Below are 25,135 nucleotides of genomic sequence, written 5' to 3'. Positions count from 1 at the left end.
CAATGGATGAAAATGTTATGTTTTAATCACATACGCTTTATATCCAAGTTAGAAGAAATTAACAGATGTCAGATCAATGGCGATAAAACAAAATAGCTACACAACTTTGAAAATGTACAAAATTACATCAATATGCCTCCATGAAGCATCCACACATTATCAGGGCATAGCCCTAAACCCAGGGCCTTGCTCAAAGGGTTGGTGCATTCAGGATATTGCAGGTAAATGTATGGCCATAGAACATACTTCAGTGAAGTGTAGTTCATTTCCATCTGCAACATTCTGAAACGTTTCATCCCACTGAACACACCCCAAGCTTGTTAAACAGTCTGAATATACTGAAGTCTCTCTTCCCCCTCCAAACTTAGATTCAGGTCTTCCTCTTTTGCACTGTTGGCCGGTCAAACACATCTCTCACTCCTGCAGCCTTCTGCTTAAAGAACTTGCTGTTTTGAGCGCTCTCCTGAGCCCAGGCTGAGTCAAACGATGTGGTGTCCTGATCCACTAGGTGGGTGTACTTAGTGCGTCCGGAGCGACCAAAGTTCTTGACCTGGAATTAAATGAGGGGGTTGTTAAAGTTGAACTATCTGTGGATGTTTATTTGCCAATTGTTGACATCACATTTAGGATTGATTGTTGGCTGTATGGCTCGTATAATTTCTTGTCATGAAACCACACACATCCTTATTTTGAGGTAATGTCTGGATAATATCTGTCCATTTAGGAGAACATTGTCTCGAGCAGCTCCAGAACAAAAAAACATTCTGTATAGCCACTATAAATGGAAGAAATTAATTTACACAGGGGTTGCCAATACACTGGGTTCAAAAACAGTACATTTTCTTTTTACATCGATAGTGTACATTTATAATAGATAAACAGGGGGAATACATGTGCTACAAAAGTATGATGTTTGAAAGAAGTCCAGCTGACCTGCATGACTTTGGGGAGGATGGTTTTGTTGAAGTGGTCCTCCAGAGTGGGGGCACTGAAGTCTCTCTTGAACACATTCTCCTCTTCGTCCTGGAAACAGATCACATTCAGCATTCAGTTAACATCAAAGACAAGACGAGCTATTCGGACCAAATAATACGTTTACCAAGTTTCAATTATATGAATGAAGGATCATACATTTTTTATATACCTGAATCACATCTCAGTGCACACACTGCTTATAAGAATCACTCATACAACAATCTAACATGTAGTGGTTAACAAACGTGGGACAGTTCACTCCTATACTTACACTTTCTCCTACAATTCTAACAATCACTCATCAGCAACATATGGTGTGTTTCTTATAAGAATGCACTGTGTTGAGTTCTCTGAACCCCAGTGTCTACAGCAAACTCACCATGAAGAAGGCTCCTCTGTGGTAGTACTTCTGGAGGAACTTGTATTTGCCCTTTGAGGCCTTGTTTGTGATCTGTTTGCCATTATTCCGCAGCTCGGCCCTGCGCTCCTCCTCGGTGAGGCTGTGGAACCTCTCAATCTCAGACTTCTCTTTCTCCATTCTGGAAAATCCGACAAGGCAAGTGGGTTACATGGACAGCAAAGGCCTGTGTCAACATAATTAACTCTGGACCAGTAATTATTAACATGGTTCAAAACACTTAAAGTGTACAGATCATTCATACAGATAATCAAATAATATAAAACAAAGACGCTAGTCTTTTTTACTTTGAGAGGGAACAACACCAGCTTTCAATGGTTAAGTGAATCAATGCCCTATGTGAAGTGTTTCTGATGTCTACTTCCATTGTCATCCAAGACTGTCTTAATATGTTCCTCTCTTATGCATTTGCCTGTCAATTGTTTTGAATGGTTTAAAGTGCTGCACAATTAAATGTACCACGTGGGGCACTTCAGGGCACACTGTAGCAAAATGTTTCAAAATGAAAACGAGTGTTTCAAGATAGTACTTGACCGTTTCAGATCTCTATTCATTTGCCTAGTGAACACCATGGTTCATGTTTAAGTCTGACTCTACTCACGCTTCACGGGCCTCCCGGTCCCTCTTGATGCGCTTGAGCTCCCGGACCTTCCACGCCTCGTACTCCTCCTCCTCATTCTCCCCGTCCGTGTCCAGGGAGTCGAGAGCAGCCAGAGTGCGGCGGTTCTCCTCAAACTCCTTCTTGGCCTCCTCCTCCACGATCTTCAGGGTGTAGCGCCGCCGATCCTCCACCTGCTTCTTGGCCTCCGCCTCCAGCTCCCGCTGTTTGAGCTCGTCCGCCTCGCGCTCCGCCACTGTTACTCGGTCCTTCCTGAGGAGATACACATCAAAATCTAATTTTCTCACTCGGGACACAAACGCTGCAACACAATCCATTTGTTGTGAACATACTCTGTTCATATGATAACAGAACAGCAGGTATACACAAACTGATGCATGCAGTAGAAAACAGCATAGCTGATAACAGTTTTGTACTGGCTTTTAAATTAAAATTGTTTCTCGTATAAGCCTAATGTATTTTCATCAGTCAATTTGGCCGTTTTGAATTGTCTAATCCCAAGCCCACGATCAAAGTTTCCCTTATAATAATAAAGTTATTACATTCTATGAAATAAATGATATTAAGCCCTGATAATGGTTCAGGAGTGATCTTGAATGGCAGGACTCCTTACTTGCGGATGAAGACTGGTTTTAGCCGCGGCTCGGCCTCGTCTTCACTGTCCGTGTACTCCTCGTACTCTGACTCCGACTCCTCCTTCTCCGCGCCAGAATTCCCTTCTTCCTCCACCTCCATGATCTCCGGCATGTCCTCGTTCTTCCGCTCCTGCGCTCGCTGGCGCATCATCGCTCGCCGCCTCTCGATTTCCTACACACAAAACAAAGTCAATGTGTTACATATAGGGTATCTTGTATACCATTCCATATTACACACCTGGGACCGTATTCACAAAGCATCTCAGAGTAGGAGTGCTGTTCTAAGATCAGTTTTGTCTTTTAAATCTTAATGAATAAAAGGGGTGCCTGATCCAGCTTTCCAAGAAGATCTTTGTGCCACTCACCTCATCGTCCACTTCTTCCTCTTCCTCCTCCTCTTCGTCACTGCTCTCTTCGGGTGCTCTCTCCGGGTGCCAGGTTCCCTCGTCGGAGTCTTCACTGCTCTCTGCAACCACCTCCGGCTCTGCGATCTGTCTGTGTCTTGCCAACCTGAGAGAGAGAGAAAGAAACATTTACAATCATCACAGCACTCAACATCCAGTAGGGCTAATAGTTAGGCCTAAATGGTTTAGAGATCAAAGCCCAATAAAAATCAATCAGTCATTCATAGTATTGAAATTCCTGATAAAAACTTTCTGCACATATGGTGGGTTAACAACCCCTCACCCAACTATGGGTATCTACTGACAAATACAGTTCAGCTCAATGAAGCTGGGACTGGGAGCCATCACAACCAACACAGGAGCCCACTGGTTTACAAGATGAATCAATGAGAATTATCTTCACCTCTCCTCCGCATCCTCAGAGACGCGGTTTAGCAGACGCTTGAGACGCGGGTCAGACACCACCTCTTCCTCCATTTCCATCTCAGGCTCGGCATCCTTTGCCTTTTTTATAAACTGGAAGTCCTCCTCCTCCTCGTCAGAGGAGTCCATGGGAGCATAGTCGGGACGTTTACCCGACACATAGCGCTTCACCTTCACCTTCTCCATCGAAATCTCACCTGGGAAGGAAAGTAGGGGAGCACACTTGGTTACCATGAAATGTCCATTATCATAGATGGCTCTATTTACTCTGTTACATGTAGTGAGGTTAAGTTGTATATACTGTCGTTTTGGTTTTGTGATGGATTGAAACATGAGTAAGGGCATGAATTGTGTTTTTATATCTACTGTAGACGCAGACAAAAAGTTTGTCCATACAATTAAGGAAATGCAGCATGCAATTATATCGTGATATTAACTAGCTAAGTTATAAAACGTTATAAAGTACACGTTGTGTACTTGGATGGCTAGATAGCTATCTATTGCTACCATGAAATCGGCTACCACCTAGTTCAGTATAGCTTGCCTTAGCTAACGTTAGCTACAGGAAAACTCACCTTTCTCATTTCGAATCGGCACAGCACCAGCCGTGGACTGGATCGGCGGTTGCTTCATGTTGAGGGCGTCCCGTCCAGACATGACTGCCCGATCAACAATATCAATATATTAACAAAAATTCAATCAACTTCTAGATAGCAAAACAAACCCGTCGTTTATTTTCTCGACCACCACAGGAAATACTCTAACAGTGCCGGAAATCATTCTTCTTCTTTGGGATTGGGTTGGCGGATTGCATCCAACTTTTAAGGAGCATACACTGCCACCTACTTTACTGGAGTGTAAGGCCAGTCACGGCCTACCTATATTATATTAAATTATATTCATTATTCATGTTCCTCTAAGAAAGTGAAATAGAGCCCTAGACACCACTTTCCTCCGTCCACTACAGCAACCCAGCCAGCCTCTAACCCTTTCACACAATCTCTCCCTATCTACGTCATACAGTCCACAAAATATCAACACCTGCACCACCGTTTCCTCCACTAAACACTCATCACACAGACCTGTTTCATGTCTCTCTATCATCCACAACGTGGCATTCAAACCCAAACTGTAGTCTACTCCACACAACTTCCTCTGTCCTACATCCCATACTCCCCACATCTTCCTTTCCTGACCGGTGCATGCTGTAAAATTGCCTCCCCTTACTACTAGCATCACACTCCCTTTGCCAAAGATCAAGCCATTTTGCCCAGATCAAGGACTTGACTTCCCTGCAGCCCAGCGGGACCTGAATATCTACCCCCTCTCTCCTCACAGCACTCTTAGCCACCACATCTGCCTTCTCATTACCCCTCCACACCCACATGGGTAGGAACCCAGCAAAAGCTTACCACCATTCCCATCCTCTCCAATCCAATAACAGCACCATCATCTCCACAAACAAGCCTCCCCTATCCAACCTGCACATCTTCACACTACTCAAACTGCAGGCAAATCAGAGCAGATCACCACGGAGTGATTTCACCTCCTCCACCCATCTTAAACCTATAATCATGGCCATCAACTCGGCCGCATACACTGACACATAATCAGTTAAACGCTTACATATTCTAACATTGAAATCTGGGATATACACCTCTGCCCCCACCCTACCTCTGACTGGATCATTTTAACCATCATTTTAACCATATATCCTTAAAAACAAATTAAAACCGATTATCTATATATCTCTCCACACACCGTCTCACATCCTCACCCCATTCTCTCCTGCCCTCAATTATGTCCACATCTACTCTTGGTTTTGGAAAAAGCCACGGAGGAACGTTACCCGATGTAATTGCTAGCCCTATCTCGCTCGCACCCTACCTATACTCTGACTATAAAGCAGGACTTGGCCACAGACATCCTAAACCCCCATGTTAGAGACCAATCTTCCAAAACTCCCACAGCTTCTTGCATCTTCCTCATCACATATTTCACATTCCCACCTCTCTTCCATACAGCCCCATCATCAGCAAACAAGGCCACACACACTCCCTGTCCCACCTCCTTAAATATGTAATCTATCATCAGGATGACCGGAAATACTTTTCTACCTATGGAACATTTATGGTCACAATGGTTCCTTCTTCTTCTATGATATATTGACTTTGGCACAATTTAGTGTACATCTCACCACCTACTGTGTGGGATGGAAACAGGATTCCCAAAAAACAAAACAAACGACCAAACTACACCAAAAAAATGTATATACAGTACCAGTCAAAAGTTCGAACACACCTACTCATTCAAGGGTTTTTGTATATTTTTCCTATTTCCTACATTGCAGAATAATAGTGAAGAAATCCAAACTATGAAATAACACATATGGAATCATCTAGTAACCAAAAAAGTATTAAACAAATCAATATATATGTTAGATTTTAGATTCTTCAAAGTAGCCACCCTTTGCCTTGATGACAGCTTTGCACACTCTTGGCATTCTCTCAATGTCTTCACTATTATTCTACAATGTAGAAAATAGTCAAAATAAAGAAAACCCCTTGAATGAGTAGGTGTGTCAAAACTTTAGTATATACAGTACCAGTCAAAACTAAATCAAACAACTTTTCTGTAAAAAAACAACACAGATCTGAGCCCTACATAGGCTCAAGATGAGCCTGGAAGGGCGGGCCGTCCTCCAGCGCCAGTACGGCCTTGCAAGTATTCAGATGTAAAATCCTTAAGTCACAAACACTTTTCTTCCGCTGCCACAATAATGTCCAGTTACTTTGACTTCTTTGAGACATCAGCCATACTGTGGCAATGAATTCCACAAAATCCACATTTTTAACACACAGGGTATCTTTTGACTGACAACAAACATTTACTACAGGCTGTGGTGCGTCCACTACCATATCTTCAACTCCGCATAGGAGATTCGATTGACCGCTCTAACTTTTGCCACCTCAATCTCCTTCACCCTTACATGGCACTCCAGGAACTCGGGATCATGATCCCCACCAGAATTGAAATACCGTCGTCCTTCTACACACCGTTCTTCAGTATACTCCGTCCGTCTGTACACACTTGAAACATGAAGGAGTTTGGGGATGAAAGCTCTTACAGAATATCTTACATAACCAAGCTTCACATACGTAGGTACTGTAGGTTATTCAGAAATACAATTAATCAAAATAAGACCACTCCTAGTCACTCTGATAGACTCCACTTTTCCCAGCGCATACTTCACCATTTTCAACACGTCAAACAGGTCTCCCACATCTGCATCTTTACTCAACAAACGCATCCCAACAAGAAACTATTAACTATCGTTCATACATGTATCCTCCACTCCAATTGTAAAAATGCAGCTAGCGGGAGCTCGTCTGAGCGGTCGGCTGTGAGTGCCCTTACCCGCTAAAACTTAATGCTGATAAAATTGGTTCTGATTCGCTACAGGCTGTCTGGCAAAAACAGCATGGATGCTTCTCAGTCCAGGAGGTTTATTCATCTTCATCACTACCACATACAGTTGAAGTCGGAAGTTTACATACACTTACAGTAGGTTGGAGTCATTAAAACTCGTTTTTCAACCACTCCACAAATTTCTTGTTAACAAACTATAGTTTTGGCAAGTCGGTCAGGACATCTACTTTGTGCATGACACAAGTAATTTTTCAAAAAATTGTTTACAGACAGATTATTTCACTTATAATTCACTGTATAACAATTCCAGTGGGTCAAAAGTTTACATACACTAAGTTGACTGTGCCTTTAAAAAGCTTAGAAAATTCCAGAAAATGATGTCATGGCTTTAGAAGCTTCTGAAAGGCTAATTGACATAATTTGAGTCAATTGGAGGTGTGCCTGTGGATGTATTGCAAGGCCTATCTTTAAACTCAGTGCTTCATGGGAAAATCAAAAGAAATCAGCCAAGACCTCAGAAAAAAATGGTCTGGTTCATCGTTGGGAGCAATTTCTACACGCCTGAAGGTACCACATTCATCTGTACAAACAATAGTACGCAAGTATAAACACCATGGGACCACGCAGCCGTCATACCGCTCAGGAAGGAGATGCGTTCTGTCTCTTAGAGATGAACGTAATTTGGTGCGAAAAGTGCAAATCAATCCCAGAACAACAGCAAAGGACATTGTGAAGATGCTGGAGGAAACAGGTACAAAATCATCTATATCCACAGTAAAACAAGTCCTATATCGACATAACCTGAAAGGCCGCTCAGCAAGGAAGAAGCCACTGCTCCAAAACCGGCATAAAAAAGCCAGACTATGGTTTGTAACTGCACATGGGGACAAAGATCATAATTTTTGGAGAAATGTTCTCTGGTCTGATGAAACAAAAATAGAACTGTTTGGCCATAATGACCATCGTTATGTTTGGAGGAAAAAGGGGGAGGCTTGCAAGCCGAAGAACACCATCCCAACCGTGAAGCACGGGGGTGGCAGCATCATGGGCAAAGCATTACATGGGCTTGCTACCTATCTTTACGATTTGGTCCTGCCGTACATACCTATACGTACGTTATGGTCACAAGACTCAGGCCTCCTAATTGTCCCTAGAATTTCTAAGCAAACAGCTGGAGGCAGGGCTTTCTCCTGTAGAGCTCCATTTTTATGGAATGGTCTGCCTACCCATGTGAGAGACGCAGACTCGGTCTCAACCTTTAAGTCTTTACTGAAGACTCATTTCTTCAGTAGGTCATATGATTGAGTGTAGTCTGGCCCAGGAGTGTGAAGGTGAACGGAAAGGCTATGGAGCAACGAACCGCCCTTGCTGTCTCTGCCTGGCCGGTTCCCCTCTCTCCACTGGGACTCTCTGCCTCTAACCCTATTACAGGGGCTGAGTCAGTGGCTTACTGGTGCTCTTCCATGCCGTCCCTAGGAGGGGTGCGTCACTTGAGTGGGATGAGTCACTGACGTGATCTTCCTGTCTGGGTTGGCGCCCCCCCATGGGTTGTGCCGTGGCGGAGATCTTTGTGGGCTATACTTGGCCTTGTCTCAGGATTGTAAGTTGGTGGTTGAAGATATCTCTCTACTGGTGTGGGGGCTGTGCTTTGGCAAAGTGGGTGGGGTTATATCCTTCCTGTTTGGCCCTGTCCGGGGGTATCATCGGATGGGGCCACAGTGTCTCCTGACCCCTCTTGTCTCAGCCTCCAGTATTTATGCTGTAGTAGTTTATGTGTCGAGGGGCAGGGTCAGTCTGTTATATCTGGAGTACTCCTGTCTTATCCGGTGTCCTGTGTGAATTTAAGTATGCTCTCTCTAATTCTCTCTTTCTCTCTTTTTTTTCTTTCTCTCTCATCGGAGGACCTAAGCCCTAGGACCATGCCTCAGGACTACCTGGCATGATGACTCCTTGCTGTCCCCAGTCCACCTGGCCGTGCTGCTGCTCCAGTTTCAACCGTTCTGCCTGCGGCTATGGAACCCTGACCTGTTAACCGGACGTGCTACCTGTCCCGGACCTGCTGTTTTCAACTCTCTAGAGACAGCAGGAGCGGTAGAGATACTCTTAATGATCGGCTATTAAAAGCCAACTGACATTTACTCCTGAGGTGCTGACTTGTTGCACCCTCGACAACTACTGTGATTATTATTATTTGACCATGCTGGTCATTTATGAACATTTGAACATCTTGGCCATGTTCTGTTATAATCTCCACCCGGCACAGCCAGAAGAGGACTGGCCACCCCTCATAGCCTGGTTCCTCTCCAGGTTTCTTCCTAGGTTTTGGCCTTTCTAGGGAGTTTTTCCTAGCCACCGTGCTTCTACACCTGCATTGCTTGCTGTTTGGAGTTTTAGGCTGGGTTTCTGTTCAGCACTTTGAGACATCAGGTGATGTAAGAAGGGCTATATAAATAAATTTGATTTGATTTGATGTTGTGGGGGTGCTTTGCTGCAGGATGGACTGGTGCACTTCACAAAATAGATGGCATCATGAGGTAGGAAAATTATGTGGATATATTGAAGCAACATCTCAAGATATCATTCAGGAAGTTAAAGCTTGGTCGCAAATGGGTCTTGACCCCAAGCATACTTCCAAAGTTGTGGCGAAATGGCTTAAAGACAACAAAGTCAAGGTATTGGAGCGGCCATCACAAAGCCCTTACCTCAATCCTATAGAACATTTGTGGACAGAACTTAAAAAGCGTGTGCGAGCAAGGAGGCCTACAAACCTGACTCAGTTACACCAGCTTTGTCAGGAGGAATGGGCCAAAATTCACCTAACTTATTGTGGGAAGCTTGTGGAAGGCTATCTGAAATGTTTGACCCAAGTTAAACAATTTAAAGGCAATGCTACCAAACAGTAATTGAGTGTATGTAAACTTCTGACCCACTGGGAATGTGATGAAAGAAATTAAAGCTGAAATAAATTATTCTCTCCACTATTATTCTGACATTTCACATTCTTAAAATAAAGTGGTGATCCTAACTGACCTAAGTCAGGGAATTTTTACTAGGATTAAATGTCAGTAATTGTGAAAAACTGAGTTTAAATTTGTTTGGCTAAGTTGTATGTAAACTTCCGACTTCAACAGTATACTTCTAACACACACACTTCAGTTACTTAGGAATCTACTGGTGTTTTTTTTGGTTGCACTCACAATGTTCTTAAGAGTAAACCGTAAACTTGGTCACCAGCCAAACTTGTGTCTTCTTCTTGCGACGTCGACCAAAGCCTAATCTAGAATGGTCAGGTGCAGTGTCCACATGTGTGTGCAAGCCAACTGATTGGCCAAAAACCGAAGGGCTGTGATTGACAGCTGAGATATCCACCCTTTTTGTTCTACTTTTCAACACTACTGTTGTCCATTCAGGACATTCATCTTCACCAACTTGGCTCAACGCGCTGTTTGATTCAAGCATCCACTTTTGCCATCTCTCAATGGCCCACAATGGCTTTAACAGCCGCCCCTGGAATTCTTATGGAAATCCAAACAACTTGGAAAAGGCCGCAATGGGGGCTTAGTTCTTAAGCGCCCAGTCCTGTATGGAAGGACAGTTAGGGCAAAGGGGCAGAGTAGTGAAGGGACCAGACAAGGTAAGGTCCAGTCCTACTGTGAATTTGGCCGACTAGAAGGGCAGCTTATTACTACTGTCACTTTAGAGGACCATGAGGGCCTGTAGGGTGCCGACAAGGGGATTATGGGCCGCCCAATGAAGAAGGTGCATGGAGACGCAGGGACAGTCCTGGGCCACCCCATGGAATACCACGGGTGTGGCGGAGGATCCTCTGACTCAGCTGTTGCAGGGCAGCTGGGGCCCATCTTTGAACACTGAGTATGGTCTACTGCGGCGGAGGAATGTTGCACACCGGCCACAACTGTCGAGGATCATCAGGAATCTGGATGTAGGGGCCGGCTGGGCCCCAGAGACGAGGTCAGTTGGTCTCCCACATTGGCAGGGCTTTGAGTTGTCCAAGGCAGGAGGCGAGCGGCCTCACAGAATTAGAGACAGCAATCCCCCCGGGTCAGGGAACAGTGGGTCCCACAAGTCATGGGGCTGAACCTATCAGTGCAGGAAACTCAGGGTCTGACAGGGTAAGGGACTTTTAACCTACTACTAAGACTGACAACTGCAAGCCAGTTTTGGTGGGAGACTGCAGAACTAGCTGAACAGAGAACTTATAGCCTAGTGCTAGTTTAGGCGACTGGTTGCAGACTAAGGCTGGGGGCTGCGAACTGGCTAGAGGCAGGGACTGCACACTTAGTGGGGAAGAGAACCTATAGCCTGGCGGAGCAGTGGACTGAGGTCCGACTAGAGCTTGGAGACAGCAAAACTAGAATGGCTGAAGGCTGGAAGCACAGTGCTGATTACTTTGCACCTGAAAGGGAGAAAAACTCTGGACCGGACAGGTATACTGACTCTGGACCTGCCAGGGAAACTAACTCTGGACCTGCCATGGAAACTGACTCTGGACCTACCATGGAAACTGACTCTGGACCTGCCATGGAAACTGACTCTGAAACTGAGAGGGAAAATGGCTCAGGGCCTACTGGAAAGATTGGTACCTTTGAGCCTGGTGGGGAAGGAGCCTGATGACCCACCTGGGCTAGGGACTGAGGGCCGACTAATGCTGGAGACAGCAGACATAGTGCAGCTGGAGACTGAGGACCTAATGCTAGGGACTGAGGGCAGATGAGGGCTGAGAACCCAGCACAGATAATTTGTGGCTTAGCAGGGCAGGAGGTTCTAAGCCTGGTGGGCCAGGGTACGGCAGACTGAATATGTCTGGAGACAGCAAGCTAGTGCAGCAAACTCTGGGCCTAGTAGGCCCTAAACCAGGCAGGCTAGGCAACTAACAGCTAAGGCAGGGGGCTGTGATCTGAGCAGGGCAGAAGACTGCAGACCTGCAGACAGGCCAGCGACTGTGGGGCCTAGCTGCGTAGCATTTTCAATGGGTGGTGACCTCAACAACAAAAAAATTCCGGATGGATTTTCCTCGGGTTTTCGCCTGACATATCAGTTCCGTTATACTCACAGACATTATTTTAACAGTTTTAGAAATTTGAGAGTGTTTTCTATCCAATATTACCATGCATATATCCTAGCTTCTGGGCCTGAGTAACAGGCAGTTTACTTTGGGCACGTCAGTCATCCGAACTTCCGAATACTGCCCCCTAGACATAAGAAGTTAACATGTTGTTTTTGAATCACGTTATGAATCATGTGTTTGAATGGGAAATTACCAGTTCCCTGGGGCCCTGGTCTTTGGGTAAATGCACAAATGTATTTTGTTCAGTCTGCATATAGAAGGAAAAAATATATGTTAATGAGGGTTGACAGTTATTCCAAATGGATTGTGATATTGCCGATTGCGGATTTCATGAAATGGATTGTGATATGTGTATTGCTGATTTTGTTTTTGTCTTTGTTTCGATACAAATTTCACCAGATTGGGTCTGCTGGAGTGTTGTGATTCCCCCATAGGTTAGGGTGCTAACTCCCTGATCTGGTAACTCTTCCGAGAGGTTGCCAGTAAAATAAGGGAGTATGAACTAAGTTGGAAAATGGTTTCAACAGTAACAGTATGCTGTTATGCTCTTTGACATTTGTCGTAGAGATAATGTTATTAAGAAAATTGGGAATGTAATAATTTGTCATATAGTCAATGCTTGTCTGGATTTCATGAATCAGAAATGAATTGAACTAAACTGTTGTTCTTATCTGTCCTCTCTTGAGGTTATCATGGAAGGTGACGTCAGATCGTGTCTTAATGCATGGTAGGAATAGTTTGACCACAAACAGTGAGTGTGAACCTCAAAACCCTTCCTAAACGTCTGAAGAAAGAGCGACAAAGGTGTTCAATGCGACAGTGACTTTTAACACTCCTATCTGAGTTCGAGCCATTAACCTGGGTACCGGCGGTAGGAGTGCGCCATGAGTCCTGAGACCGCGGCTGTGGAGTGAGCATGGAGAGAGATAACATTCAAACTTCTCTCGTGCTCCTGGTGTACTGGTGGGAGAAATGGACCAGGCAGAATGGTGGTAGCGGCTCAGGTGAGAGACTTGTGTACGTGGGAAAAACTGATTACCTGAAGAAGAAACGCTAGAATGATAAATGCCGGGAGAAGGGTGGGGTGGTCAACCGTGCCCGTAATTGTTTAATTGGGGGGTGGTATTGAGGAAGGTCTACACAATGCGAACAATTTAGACTAAGATGCATTGAGATACTGATCTTTCATTACCATGCCACTCGAGACAGGAAAACAGGGACAAAGGGGGGTTGTAATGAGAAGAGTTATATATTATATAGCCCTTCGTACATCAGCTAATATCTCGAAGTGCTGTACAGACACCCAGCCTAAAACCCCAAACAGCAAGCAATGCAGGTGTAGAAGCACGGTGGCTAGGAAAAACTCCCTAGAAAGGCCAAAACCTAGGAAGAAACCTAGAGAGGAACCAGGCTATGAGGGGTGGCCAGTCCTCTTCTGGCTGTGCTGGGTGGAGATTATAACAGAACTATGCCAAGATGTTCAAAATGTTCATAAGTGATAAGCATGGTCAAATAATAATCATGAATAATTTTCAGTTGGCTTTTCATAGCCGATCATCAAGAGTTGAAAATAGCAGGTCCGGGACAGGTGGCGGTTCCATAACCGCAGGCAGAACAGCTGAAACTGGAATAGCAGCAAGGCCAGGTGGACTGGGGACAGCAAGGAGCCATCACGCCCGGCAGCCCCGACGCACGGTCCCAGGGCTCAGGTCCTCCGAGAGAGAGAAAGAGAGAGAGAAGGAGAGAATTAGAGAGAGCCAAGATTTTCAAAATGTTCATAAATGACAAGCATGGTCAAATAATAATCAGGAATAAATGTCAGTTGGCTTTTCATAGCCGATCATTAAGAATTGAAAACAGCAGGTCTGGGACAGGTAGGGGTTCCATAACCGCAGGCAGAACAGTTGAAACTGGAATAGCAGCAGGGCCAGGCGGACTGGGGACAGCAAGGAGTCATCATGCCCGGTAGTCCTGACGTATGGTCCTAGGGCTCCGGTCCTCCGAGAGAGAGAAAGAAAGAGAGAAGGAGAGAATTAGAGAGAGCCAAGATTTTCAAAATGTTCATAAATGACAAGCATGGTCAAATAATAATCAGGAATAAAAGTCAGTTGGCTTTTCATAGCCGATCATTAAGAGTTGAACAGGTAGGGGTTCCATAACAGCAGGCAGAACAGTTGAAACTGGAACAGCAGCAAGGCCAGGTGGACTGGGGACAGCAAGGAGTCATCATGCCCGGTTTGCCGTGACGTATGGTCCTAGGGCTCAGGTTCTCCGAGAGAGAGAAAGAAAGAGAGAACGAGAGAATTAGAGAGAGCATACTTAAATTCACACAGGACACTGGATAAGATAGGAGAAGTACTCCAGGTATAACCAACTGACCCTAGCCCCCCGACACATAAACTACTGCAGCATAAATACTGGAGGCTGAGACAGGAGGGGTCAGGAGACACTGTGGCCCCATCCGATGATACCCCCGGACAGGGCCAAACAGGAAGGATATAACCCCACCCACTCTGCCAAAGCACAGCCCCCACACCACTAGAGGGATATCTTCAACCACCAACTTACAATCCTGAGACAAGGCCGAGTATAGCCCACAAAGATCTCCACCACAGCACAAACCAAGGGGGGGCGCCAACCCAGACAGGAAGATCACGTCAGTAACTCAACCCACTCAAGTGACGCACCCCTCCTAGGGACGGCATGAAAGAGCACCAGTAAGCCAGTGACTCAGCCCCTGTAATAGGGTTAGGGGCAGAGAATCCCAGTGGAGAGAGGGGAACCGGCCAGGCAGAGACAGCAAGGGCGGTTCGTTGCTCCAGAGCCTTTCCGTTCACCTTCACACTCCTGGGCCAGACTACACTCAATCATATGACCTACTGAAGAGATAAGTCTTCAGTAAAGACTTAAAGGTTGAGACCGAGTCTGCGTCTCTCACATGGGTAGGCAGACTATTCCATAAAAATGGAGATCTACAGGAGAAAGCCCTGCCTCCCGCTGTTTGCTTAGAAATTCTAGGGACAATTAGGAGGCCTGCGTCTTGTGACCGTAGCGTACGTGTAGGTATGTACGGCAGGACCAACTCGGAAAGATAGGTAGGAGCAAGCCCATGTAACGCTTTATAGGTTAACAGTAAAACCTTGAAATCAGCCCTTGCCTTAACAGGAAGCCAGTGTAGGGAGGCTAGCACTGGAGTAATATGATCAAATTTCTTGGTTCTAGTCAGGATTCTAGCAGCCGTATTTAGCACTAACTGAAGTTTATTTAGTGCTTTATCCGGGTAGCCGGAAAGTAGAGCATTGCAGTAGTCTAACCTAGAAGTAACAAATGCATGGATTAATTTTTCTGCATCATTTTTGGACAGAACATTTCTGATTTTTGCAATGTTACGTAGATGGAAAAAAGCTGTCCTTGAAACAGTCTTGATATGTTCGTCAAAAGAGAGATCAGGGTCAAGAGTAACGCCGAGGTCCTTCACAGTTTTATTTGAGACGACTTTACAACCATCAAGATTAATTGTCAGATTTAACAGAAGATCTCTTTGTTTCTTGGGACCTAGAACAAGCATCTCTGTTTTGTCCGAGTTTAAAAGTAGAACGTTTGCAGCCATCCACTTCCTTATGTCTGAAACACAGGCTTCTAGCGAGGGCAATTTTGAGGCTTCACCATGTTTCATTGAAATGTACAGCTGTGTGTCATCCGCATAGCAGTGAAAGTTAACATTATGTTTTCGAATAACATCCCCAAGAGGTAAAATATATAGTGAAAACAATAGTGGTCCTAAAACGGAACCTTGAGGAACACCGAAATGTACAGTTGAATTGTCAGAGGACAAACCATTTATAACTGTACATTCTAGCCGGGATGATGTGTGCTAGGTTGAGAAGCTGGAATTTGAGTGATAGTCTCAAAGTAAAGCACTAAGGGCTATCATTCTAAATTTGGGTTGGATAATTTATAAAATGTTTTAGTTATGATTCGGATAGAGCGAGAGAGAGTTGCTCTCAAACAGTGAGGGGTGGGGGCACTGCTCAAATTTATTGGGCCTAGGGAGGCTCTAGAAACCTTATCTTTAAGTGTTCTCCGACAGGTAGGTTGTTGGAGAACTCACTAGATGATAGCTTGGGTCAACCATTAAGTTTTTTTGGTTTTACCATGTCATCAGAATTTTAATGTTAAATTGCATCAAAACATATAGATTGCTGGATGATACAGTACAATCAATTGCATACAAGGCTCATAGTCTGTGTCTTGCATTAACACCCAAGGATGAAGATTAAGGAGACGGGCATGGAGACCAGCATCACATGGGCATAGAACGTAACGGATGGACGGTTCTTTCCCTAGTTTTAGTCGCATCAAGGGGGGTGTGAAATTATTAAAACATGTATTTTATATTTTCCCTGTTTAAGTCAATATGTTTTTAGGTTTGGTGGAACATAAGAGTGATCATTGTTCCAGAGGAGGGACTGAGGTATATTGACTAATTGATTTGAGAATGTTGTATGTTTATAACTGTAGAAGTGCATTAGGAGTAGTGACCAGTGTGTTTATGGGTTAAATGTAATGATATATGTGCAAATGTATCTGTAGCAGGAGGTGAGGTTCACATAAGGCTGTTAAGTGGGATGGAATGTAACTGGGGTGGAGATCTGTGAGGGATCATAAATGAAGGTCGTGGTTATAGTTGCCGGGAATGATACCACTCTGTGTATATTGTTGCAGGAGCTAGATCGTAGGAGAACGAGTACCGCTAACTGTGCACAATATAGGGACTATTATGAAGTTAAATTGAACGTTACACATACCCAGATCATGGTGAAAGTAGCAGAGATAGTGTTGGCATTTCAGACACTATTGTCAACTTTCAAGAAACCTGTGACTCAGAGTTTTGTTAGGTTGGATATTCTTCCAACGTCATTAATCTCTTTCCCATTCAAACAGCCAGCGAACATTTGGCAGATTCCATGCAGTAGTTATTCTCACGGCAGTCACTGTAGGGACAGTAATTAAAGGCTATAGTAACAGCATGGAATTAGACTACGGCGCAAATGAGGGAGTTTGAGGTATGCGTCATGGGCAGTGTCAGTAGTAGTAGGGGTTACTTTAGTAGTATTGTTGGGATATGATTTTATGAGGACTCATGCCACATGGCTTGGTAGCGGGTAACTGGGAGACTGATGAGAGTACTAGGGGCTGTTATTCACATGTCACAAATTAGTGATCTGGCCATAAGGGGAGAGTCTATGTTGTTCTGTTGTCAGGAAATGACCCATTCGTTGCAGTGTGTATCTTCCAAGGTGGAAGTGGCACATGAGTAGCAGGAGATAACCGAGGGCACTGGCTGAATTCTGGAGATTGAGTGTACATCAAGATACACCAGGCGGTTGTGTTGGGACAGCGTTGGTCTGGTCCACACACAGTACTATTTACAGCACCTGCAGCGGTAAAGATCGTCATGTCTCTCCTCGGTGGGTGCATAGTTCTCACGTGAAATGAGGTCCAACTGTATAATGGGTGAGCTTGAAGACGCCATGACAGAGGAAGCGGAGCTAAAGAGAGAAAGATTAGATTCCACTGTAGTCATGCAGATGGGTTGGGTCTGGGAGCTACTTTAACCACCATAGTTGGGTTGGGTTAGTTGCTTTATTGGTTAATGCATCATATGAAAGGATAGATGTTGGGGTAATTGTACACTGGACAACATTCTGAAGGCATTGATGTGAAAGCATATACAGTGCTGAGTTACCTCAAGAGGATGTAGCATTGATAAGGGATACGCACTTGCCTACCAGGTGACGTGCCTATCAGGTGGCATGGGAGGAGATGGGGAACAAAGTAAAAATGACATGGCTTGGGAACACCTCTCGGAGCCTGTGGCCGGAAAGGGGAAGACTGGGGGAAAGCATGAGGAAGCTTTTTAGGGCTTTCCTTTTTGCCAAACTCAGCAGAAAAGTATCCTGGAGGCATAAAGTCAGGCGAAGAGAGAGTGGGAATTGTCATGTTATCAGACTTTGGGTTTTCATGCATATATAATTATGCATAGCTTACCACATTGTTAATACTGTTATGTTTTATTTTTTGTTTGTGTTTTATTATCATTGTCCATCTATAAGTAATTTCCAAGTTTATGTAATGTTGAACAGTATGGAGTTACATGTTCAAAACGGGGGACTGATGGATTCTGGGTTCTAACTCCTAAACTTGAAACAGGATTAATGATCAGGTCTCCTATTGAAATATTGAGTGCTATGGTTTAGAGGGTTTACACCAGAAGTTAATGGTTATCTATAGGAGGAAGGTATATGGTGGAGGGTTTACACCAGAAGTTACTGGTTATCTGTAGGAGGAAGGTATATGGTGGAGGGTTTACACCAGAAGTTAATGGTTATCTATAGGAGGAAGGTATATGGTGGAGGGTTTACACCAGAAGTTAATGGTTATCTGTAGGAGGAAGGTATATGGTGGAGGGTCTACACCAGAAGTTACTGGTTATCTGTAGGAGGAAGGTATATGGTGGAGGGTTTACACCAGAAGTTAATGGTTATCTATAGGAGGAAGGTATATGGTGGAGGGTTTACACCAGAAGTTAATGGTTATCTGTAGGAGGAAGGTATATGGTGGAGGGTCTACACCAGAAGTTACTGGTTATCTGTAGGAGGAAGGTATATGGTGGAGGGTCTACACCAGAAGTTACTGGTTATCTGTAGGAGTAAGGTATATGGTGGAGGGTTTACACCAGAGGTTAATGTTATCTGTAGGAGGAAGGTATATGGTTTAGAGGGTCTACACCAGAGGTTAATGGTTATCTGTAGGAGGAAGGTATATGGTTTAGAGGGTTTACACCAGAGGTTAATGGTTATCTGTAGGAGGAAGGTATATGGTTTAGAGGGTTTACACCAGAAGTTAATGGTTATCTGTAGGAGGAAGGTATATGGTTTAGAGGGTTTACACCAGAAGTTAATGGTTATCTATAGGAGGAAAGTATATGGTGGAGGGTCTACACCAGAAGTTACTGGTTATCTGTAGGAGGAAGGTATATGGTGGAGGGTCTAGACCAGAGGTTAATGGTTATCTGTAGGAGGAAGGTATATGGTGGAGGGTTTACACCAGAGGTTAATGTTATCTGTAGGAGGAAGGTATATGGTTTAGAGGGTCTACACCAGAGGTTAATGGTTATCTGTAGGAGGAAGGTATATGGTGGAGGGTTTACACCAGAGGTTAATGTTATCTGTAGGGGGAAGGTATATGGTTTAGAGGGTCTACACCAGAGGTTAATGGTTATCTGTAGGAGGAAGGTATATGGTTTAGAGGGTCTACACCAGAGGTTAATGGTTATCTGTAGGAGGAAGGTATATGGTTTAGAGGGTTTACACCAGAGGTTAATGGTTATCTGTAGGAGGAAGGTATATGGTTTAGAGGGTCTACACCAGAGGTTAATGGTTATCTGTAGGAGGAAGGTATATGGTTTAGAGGGTCTACACCAGAGGTTAATGTTTATCTGTAGGGGGAAGGTATATGGTTTAGAGGGTCTACACCAGAGGTTAATGGTTATCTGTAGGAGGAAGGTATATGGTGGAGGGTTTACACCAGAGGTTAATGATTATCTGTAGGTGAAGGTATATGGTGGAGGGTTTACACCAGAGGTTAATGGTTATCTGTAGGAGGAAGGTATATGTTTTAGAGGGTCTACACCAGAGGTTAATGGTTATCTGTAGGAGGAAGGTATATGGTGGAGGGTTTACACCAGAGGTTAATGGTTATCTGTAGGAGGAAGGTATATGGTGGAGGGTTTACACCAGAGGTTAATGATTATCTGTAGGAGGAAGGTATATGGTTTAGAGGGTCTACACCAGAGGTTAATGGTTATCTGTAGGAGGAAGGTATATGTTTTAGAGGGTCTACACCAGAGGTTAATGGTTATCTGTAGGAGGAAGGTATATGGTTTAGAGGGTCTACACCAGAGGTTAATGGTTATCTGTAGGAGGAAGGTATATGGTGGAGGGTTTACACCAGAGGTTAATGGTTATCTGTAGGAGGAAGGTATATGGTGGAGGGTTTACACCAGAGGTTAATGATTATCTGTAGGAGGAAGGTATATGGTTTAGAGGGTCTACACCAGAGGTTAATGGTTATCTGTAGGAGGAAGGTACATGGTTTAGAGGGTCTACACCAGAGGTTAATGGTTATCTGTAGGGGGAAGGTATATGGTTTAGAGGGTCTACACCAGAGGTTAATGGTTATCTGTAGGAGGAAGGTATATGGTGGAGGGTTTACACCAGAGGTTAATGATTATCTGTAGGAGGAAGGTATATGGTTTAGAGGGTCTACACCAGAGGTTAATGGTTATCTGTAGGAGGAAGGTATATGGTTTAGAGGGTCTACACCAGAGGTTAAGGATTATCTGTAGGAGGAAGGTATATGGTTTAGAGGGTCTACACCAGAGGTTAATGGTTATCTGTAGGGGGAAGGTATATGGTTTAGAGGGTCTACACCAGAGGTTAATGGTTATCTGTAGGAGGAAGGTATATGGTGGAGGGTTTACACCAGAGGTTAATGATTATCTGTAGGAGGAAGGTATATGGTGGAGGGTCTACACCAGAGGTTAATGGTTATCTGTAGGAGGAAGGTATATGGTGGAGGGTCTACACCAGAAGTTAATGGTTATCTGTAGGAGGAAGGTATATGGTTTAGAGGGTCTACACCAGAGGTTAATGGTTATCTGTAGGAGGAAGGTATATAGTGGAGGGTTTACACCAGAGGTTAATGTTATCTGTAGGAGGAAGGTATATGGTGGAGGGTTTACACCAGAGGTTAATGGTTATCTGTAGGAGGAAGGTATATGGTGGAGGGTTTACACCAGAGGTTAATGATTATCTGTAGGAGGAAGGTATATGGTTTAGAGGGTCTACACCAGAGGTTAATGTTATCTGTAGGAGGAAGGTATATGGTGGAGGCAATTAAGCTTGGAATGTACTGAGTGTAGGGAAAACAATCATATGTGGCAGGCATTGATAAGGGGAGTGTCATGGATTAGTGATGAAGGGGGTGGAGGTCAGGTCAGGCTACGCTAAGGGAGAAGCAAAAGTTTATTTCCTGTATCACTTAGTTTCCTGCCTAGCATTAAAGATATAATGTTTAGTGAGGAGGAGACTCCACCCAAATCTGGGTACATATACCACCACTATAGTAACCATGTCTTTGTTGATTCAGCTGTTCAATCCTCTGGTAATTAGAATCTAACAGAAAAGGTAATATACAGTAGCCTGAAACATTCAGATGCTACAGATTGTACACCAGATAATGTAATATAACCAAAGATTTTTGATATCTATTACTGGGCATTACAGGTTTGCCTATACAAAACGTTGCCCTGGACTTTTCAACTAACATGGTATTGGCGATATGATCTTTGTTCTCAATTCGGAAGAAATGTGTATCTTATCAAATTTCTGTGTTCAGTTGAAGGTGGTTCTCCAAAAACCACAGAATATTCAGAAAGATAGTCAAATCCACACTTTGCACCGAGTGAGGAGTTCCCTCGCCATTTTAGCTGCCAGACATCTTGTATTTCCCAACATCTTTGCAGGAACTGGTCGTTTCTATGCGACGCAGCCACATATATAAGTAGATGACAGCACATCACAGTGACAAAAAAAAAAAGATCTACACATGCAAGAGGCATTTCTCACTCGATACAAAACGTGTATTTTACTATTTCTGAATATATTCTGTTGCACCTGAACACAGACATTTTAAGGTACACATGTCTTCCCGAATCGAGAACAAAGAAAGTAGAAGCAAGAACAGGTTAGTGGAATAATTGCTTCCGACCCATTCTACTAGCAAAATTTATAATGGCTACTATGGAATAATTTACATATCACCATTTTAATGTATAGCTAATTTATCCCTAAACTCCTACATGTATATACTTACAAAAATAAATCACACACAAAACAAATCTACACAAAAATATATTTTAGTTCAGTGTGACATGACAGAGTAGTTACAGGTTCTGCATCACCATGAAATATTATTATAATTTAAAAATGTTCACCATTACGAGTGCATAGAATTCCTTTATTCAATACAGCTAGAACTCAAGGTGACATTGTTGGTTTTCCTATAGGAACACACAATGTATACAAATTACTGTACTTAAAATGAAGAATCAAATCATCCATAAAAAAACATCCAAAGTAAGTGGGCCTTTTCCTTGTGAGAGCTAAGAGTATATACAAGTATATTCCATGGAGAAGCTAACAAAGACAATTCGCTTAAAGTCTTACTCTTTACAAAATGTGTGCATTGAGAGTTGCTCTGTTGTGCCACCCTGTGTCAGAAGTCGAGAGGTGTCAAAGCTCAACCCCCCTCTGCTTGAAAAGCTCCTCTAGGTGTCTCTCCAGTGCTGGGTTGGTCCCCCTCAGTCCTCTCACTACCTGGGCTGACCACACAAAGTACTCCTGAACACGCTCTGCCGACCAACCTGGCAACCACAACACAGAATAAATATACGATATGGGACGGGGGTAAAGAGAGGTACAGTCAGACAACCAGAGGGGGAAGACAGTAAAGAGAAGCAACAAGCCAGAGAGAGAGAGAAAAGAGTAGTAGTATCCTGATAGGGTAGACACAATAAACTGATACCCTACGACATTTGCCTAGTCAGTTGGTTGGATCAAGAGGCTGAATAAAGACAGACAGGCAGAGCGCACAATCACCTGTTGGCGTGCAGCGGTTGATGTCCCTCAGGTTGTACAGTTTGTCAGCCAGTTTGACCAGTTTGGCCTGGTGGCTGGAGTGAGGCGCATGCTCCACCTGCTGACGCTTTGTCTCCTCCTTGGACAGCGCCTTGTCGTCTGTCACTTCCTGGACGAGCCGCGCCACCGTTTGCCCAAAGACGGCCTGTAGCTCTCCTATGCTGGTGTCAGTGTCCTCCACTGTGTCATGGAGCAAAGCTGCCTGCAGACAGTTGGAAAAGACAAAAATATCAGTGAAATACCAGTCATTCCTGTTAACAAACTCTGGCTAACACAAACTCAAGAAATGTTGAACGTTTTAATGAGCTTAACATTGCCCATTGACTGATGTATCATTACAAAGTAATAAACCCCACCTGAATCTAAAATGTATCTCCTTCAAACCTTAACCAAACTGCTAACACTCTGCCTAACACTTACCTGAAACACATTTTAAAAAATAAAAATAAATTATATGGAAAATTTTGACTTTGTGGCTGTGCAATTTTGTGGAAACACTTACTTGTAAAACTTCAATGTCTGTGATCCCACCTTCATGGCTTAGGATCCTTGCCACTCCTGCAAAATTATGAACACGGCAAATGTAAATGCAGATATTAACGCAATGAAGTCCGAGTAGAGAGATAGGTCCTTAGCAATAACTATCTAGCTGGATAGGCGTTAGATTGTTGTCATAACTGTACCTATTGGGTGGGTGATATATGGTGTTTGTTCAGCGTCTTTACGTCGTTGATTGCGGTGCTTTTCAGCAGCGAAGTTAACAGTCTCCAACAAAATGACAGAATCTGAACTCATGCTGTAAAAGTAGTTATTGACACACAATACAGACAGTATATTAACGTTTGATCACAGTTAATCAAATTTGCACATCTCAGTGATGTCAGCGGCGCTGCCTTCTCTTTAAGGGCGCGTTCCTCCAGGGAGAGGCTATAAGGACACGCCTGTTGCCCAAAATGTTGACGTATATCGCCAGCCTGGTCTCATACACTAGACGTAGCATTGTAATGGTAAATCTGGTACGCCATACTAGTATGATATGTTATGATTTGTATGACTACATAAGATAGACGGTTAATGTTAGCTAGCAGGTCCACAGAGGCCAAGGCTAGGGCCTGCAATACGGAGAATTGCATTTTTTACTTTCAGTTTTGTACACCAGCTTCAAACAGCTAAAAATACAACATTTTTGGTTATGGAAAATATAGCGGTTTAGATGGCACAATGACTCTACAATCTACTTGCTTGATTTGTAAACTGAAATTAGGTGAACTATTAGAATGTTAGCAACCATGAAATGGAGGAGCATTTCTGCAAAGTGCATCTTTAAGTATCAAAAGTAAAAGTATAAATAATTTCATATTCCTTATATTAAGCAAACCAGAAGGCACAATTTTCGTGTTTTTTTATTTACGGAAAGCTAGGGGCACACTCTAAGACTCATCATTTACAAACAAAGCATTTGCGTTTAGTGAGTCCGCCAGATCAGAAGCAGTAGGGATGACCAGGGATGTTCTCTTGATAAGTGCATGAATTGGACAATATCCTGCTAAGCATTTGAAATTTAACGAGTACTTTTGGGTGTCAGGGAAACTTTAGGGAGTAAAAAGTACTTTCTATGTAGTGGAGTAAAAGTAAAAGTTGTCAAAAATATAAATAGTAAAGTACATATAACCCCAAAAATGACTTAGGTAGTACTTCAAAGTATTTTTACTTAAGTAATTTACATCACGGATCACATGTGCCCTACAACAAATACTGCTAAACAACAGCCTCTTGATAGCTGCACACTAGAAAAATAAAAGGTAACTACACCCTCCAAAAAATTCTCAAACATTTCCCATACTTTTTAAAGTTTTTTTTATTTCACCTTTATTTAACCAGGTAAGCCAGTTGAGAACAACACAGAGTTACACATGGAATAAACAAGCGTGCATTCAATAACACAATAGAAAGAAAAAAAAGTCTATATACAGTGTGTGCAAATGGTGTGAGAAGGTAAGGCAATAAATTGGCCATAGTAGCGAAGCAATTACATTTTAGCAAATTAACACTGGAGTGATAGATGAGCAGATGATGATGTGCAAGTAGAAATACTGGTGTGCGAAAGAGCAGAACAGTAAATAAAACAATATGGGGATGAGGTAGGTAGATTGGGTGGGCTATTTACAGATGGGCTGTGTACAGCTGCAGCGATGGGTTAGCTGCTCAGATAGCTGATGTTTAAAGTTAGTGAGGGAAATATAAGTCTCCAGCTTCAGCGATTTTTGCAATTCATTCCAGGCATTGGCAGCAGAGAACTGGAAGGAAAGGCGGCCAAATGAGGTGTTGGCTTTGGGGATGACCAGTGAGATATACCGGCTGGAGCGCGTGCTACGAGTGG

At 43.6% G+C, this 25,135-nt stretch overlaps 2 protein-coding genes across 2 annotated transcripts; both read right to left on the bottom strand.

Annotated features, from left to right (window-relative positions):
• Positions 1-7: 7 nt before the first annotated feature.
• Positions 8-4,270, bottom strand: mfap1 (microfibril associated protein 1). Its single transcript, XM_071400962.1, has 8 exons — positions 4,050-4,270; positions 3,455-3,671; positions 3,013-3,157; positions 2,626-2,819; positions 1,995-2,264; positions 1,355-1,514; positions 934-1,023; positions 8-550 (listed from the first exon to the last, which is right to left on the bottom strand). Exons 1-8 carry the CDS (start codon positions 4,129-4,131, stop codon positions 371-373), a joined length of 1,338 nt encoding a protein of 445 aa, XP_071257063.1. The 5' UTR covers positions 4,132-4,270; the 3' UTR covers positions 8-370.
• A 17,688-nt stretch (positions 4,271-21,958) lies between these two features.
• On the bottom strand, positions 21,959-23,716 carry LOC139575711 (guanosine-3',5'-bis(diphosphate) 3'-pyrophosphohydrolase MESH1-like). The gene is made up of 4 exons (XM_071400944.1): positions 23,439-23,716; positions 23,258-23,313; positions 22,717-22,957; positions 21,959-22,481 (listed from the first exon to the last, which is right to left on the bottom strand). The coding sequence occupies exons 1-4, from the start codon at positions 23,548-23,550 to the stop codon at positions 22,351-22,353; spliced, it is 540 nt and encodes a 179-aa protein (XP_071257045.1). The 5' UTR covers positions 23,551-23,716; the 3' UTR covers positions 21,959-22,350.
• Between the last annotated feature and the right edge of the window lie 1,419 nt (positions 23,717-25,135).

Source organism: Salvelinus alpinus, chromosome 5 (genome assembly GCF_045679555.1).
Source record: "Salvelinus alpinus chromosome 5, SLU_Salpinus.1, whole genome shotgun sequence".
Taxonomy (NCBI): domain Eukaryota; kingdom Metazoa; phylum Chordata; class Actinopteri; order Salmoniformes; family Salmonidae; genus Salvelinus; species Salvelinus alpinus.
The sequence above is the reverse complement of the archived record's forward strand: the minus strand, read 5'-3'. Positions and strand labels throughout refer to the sequence as shown.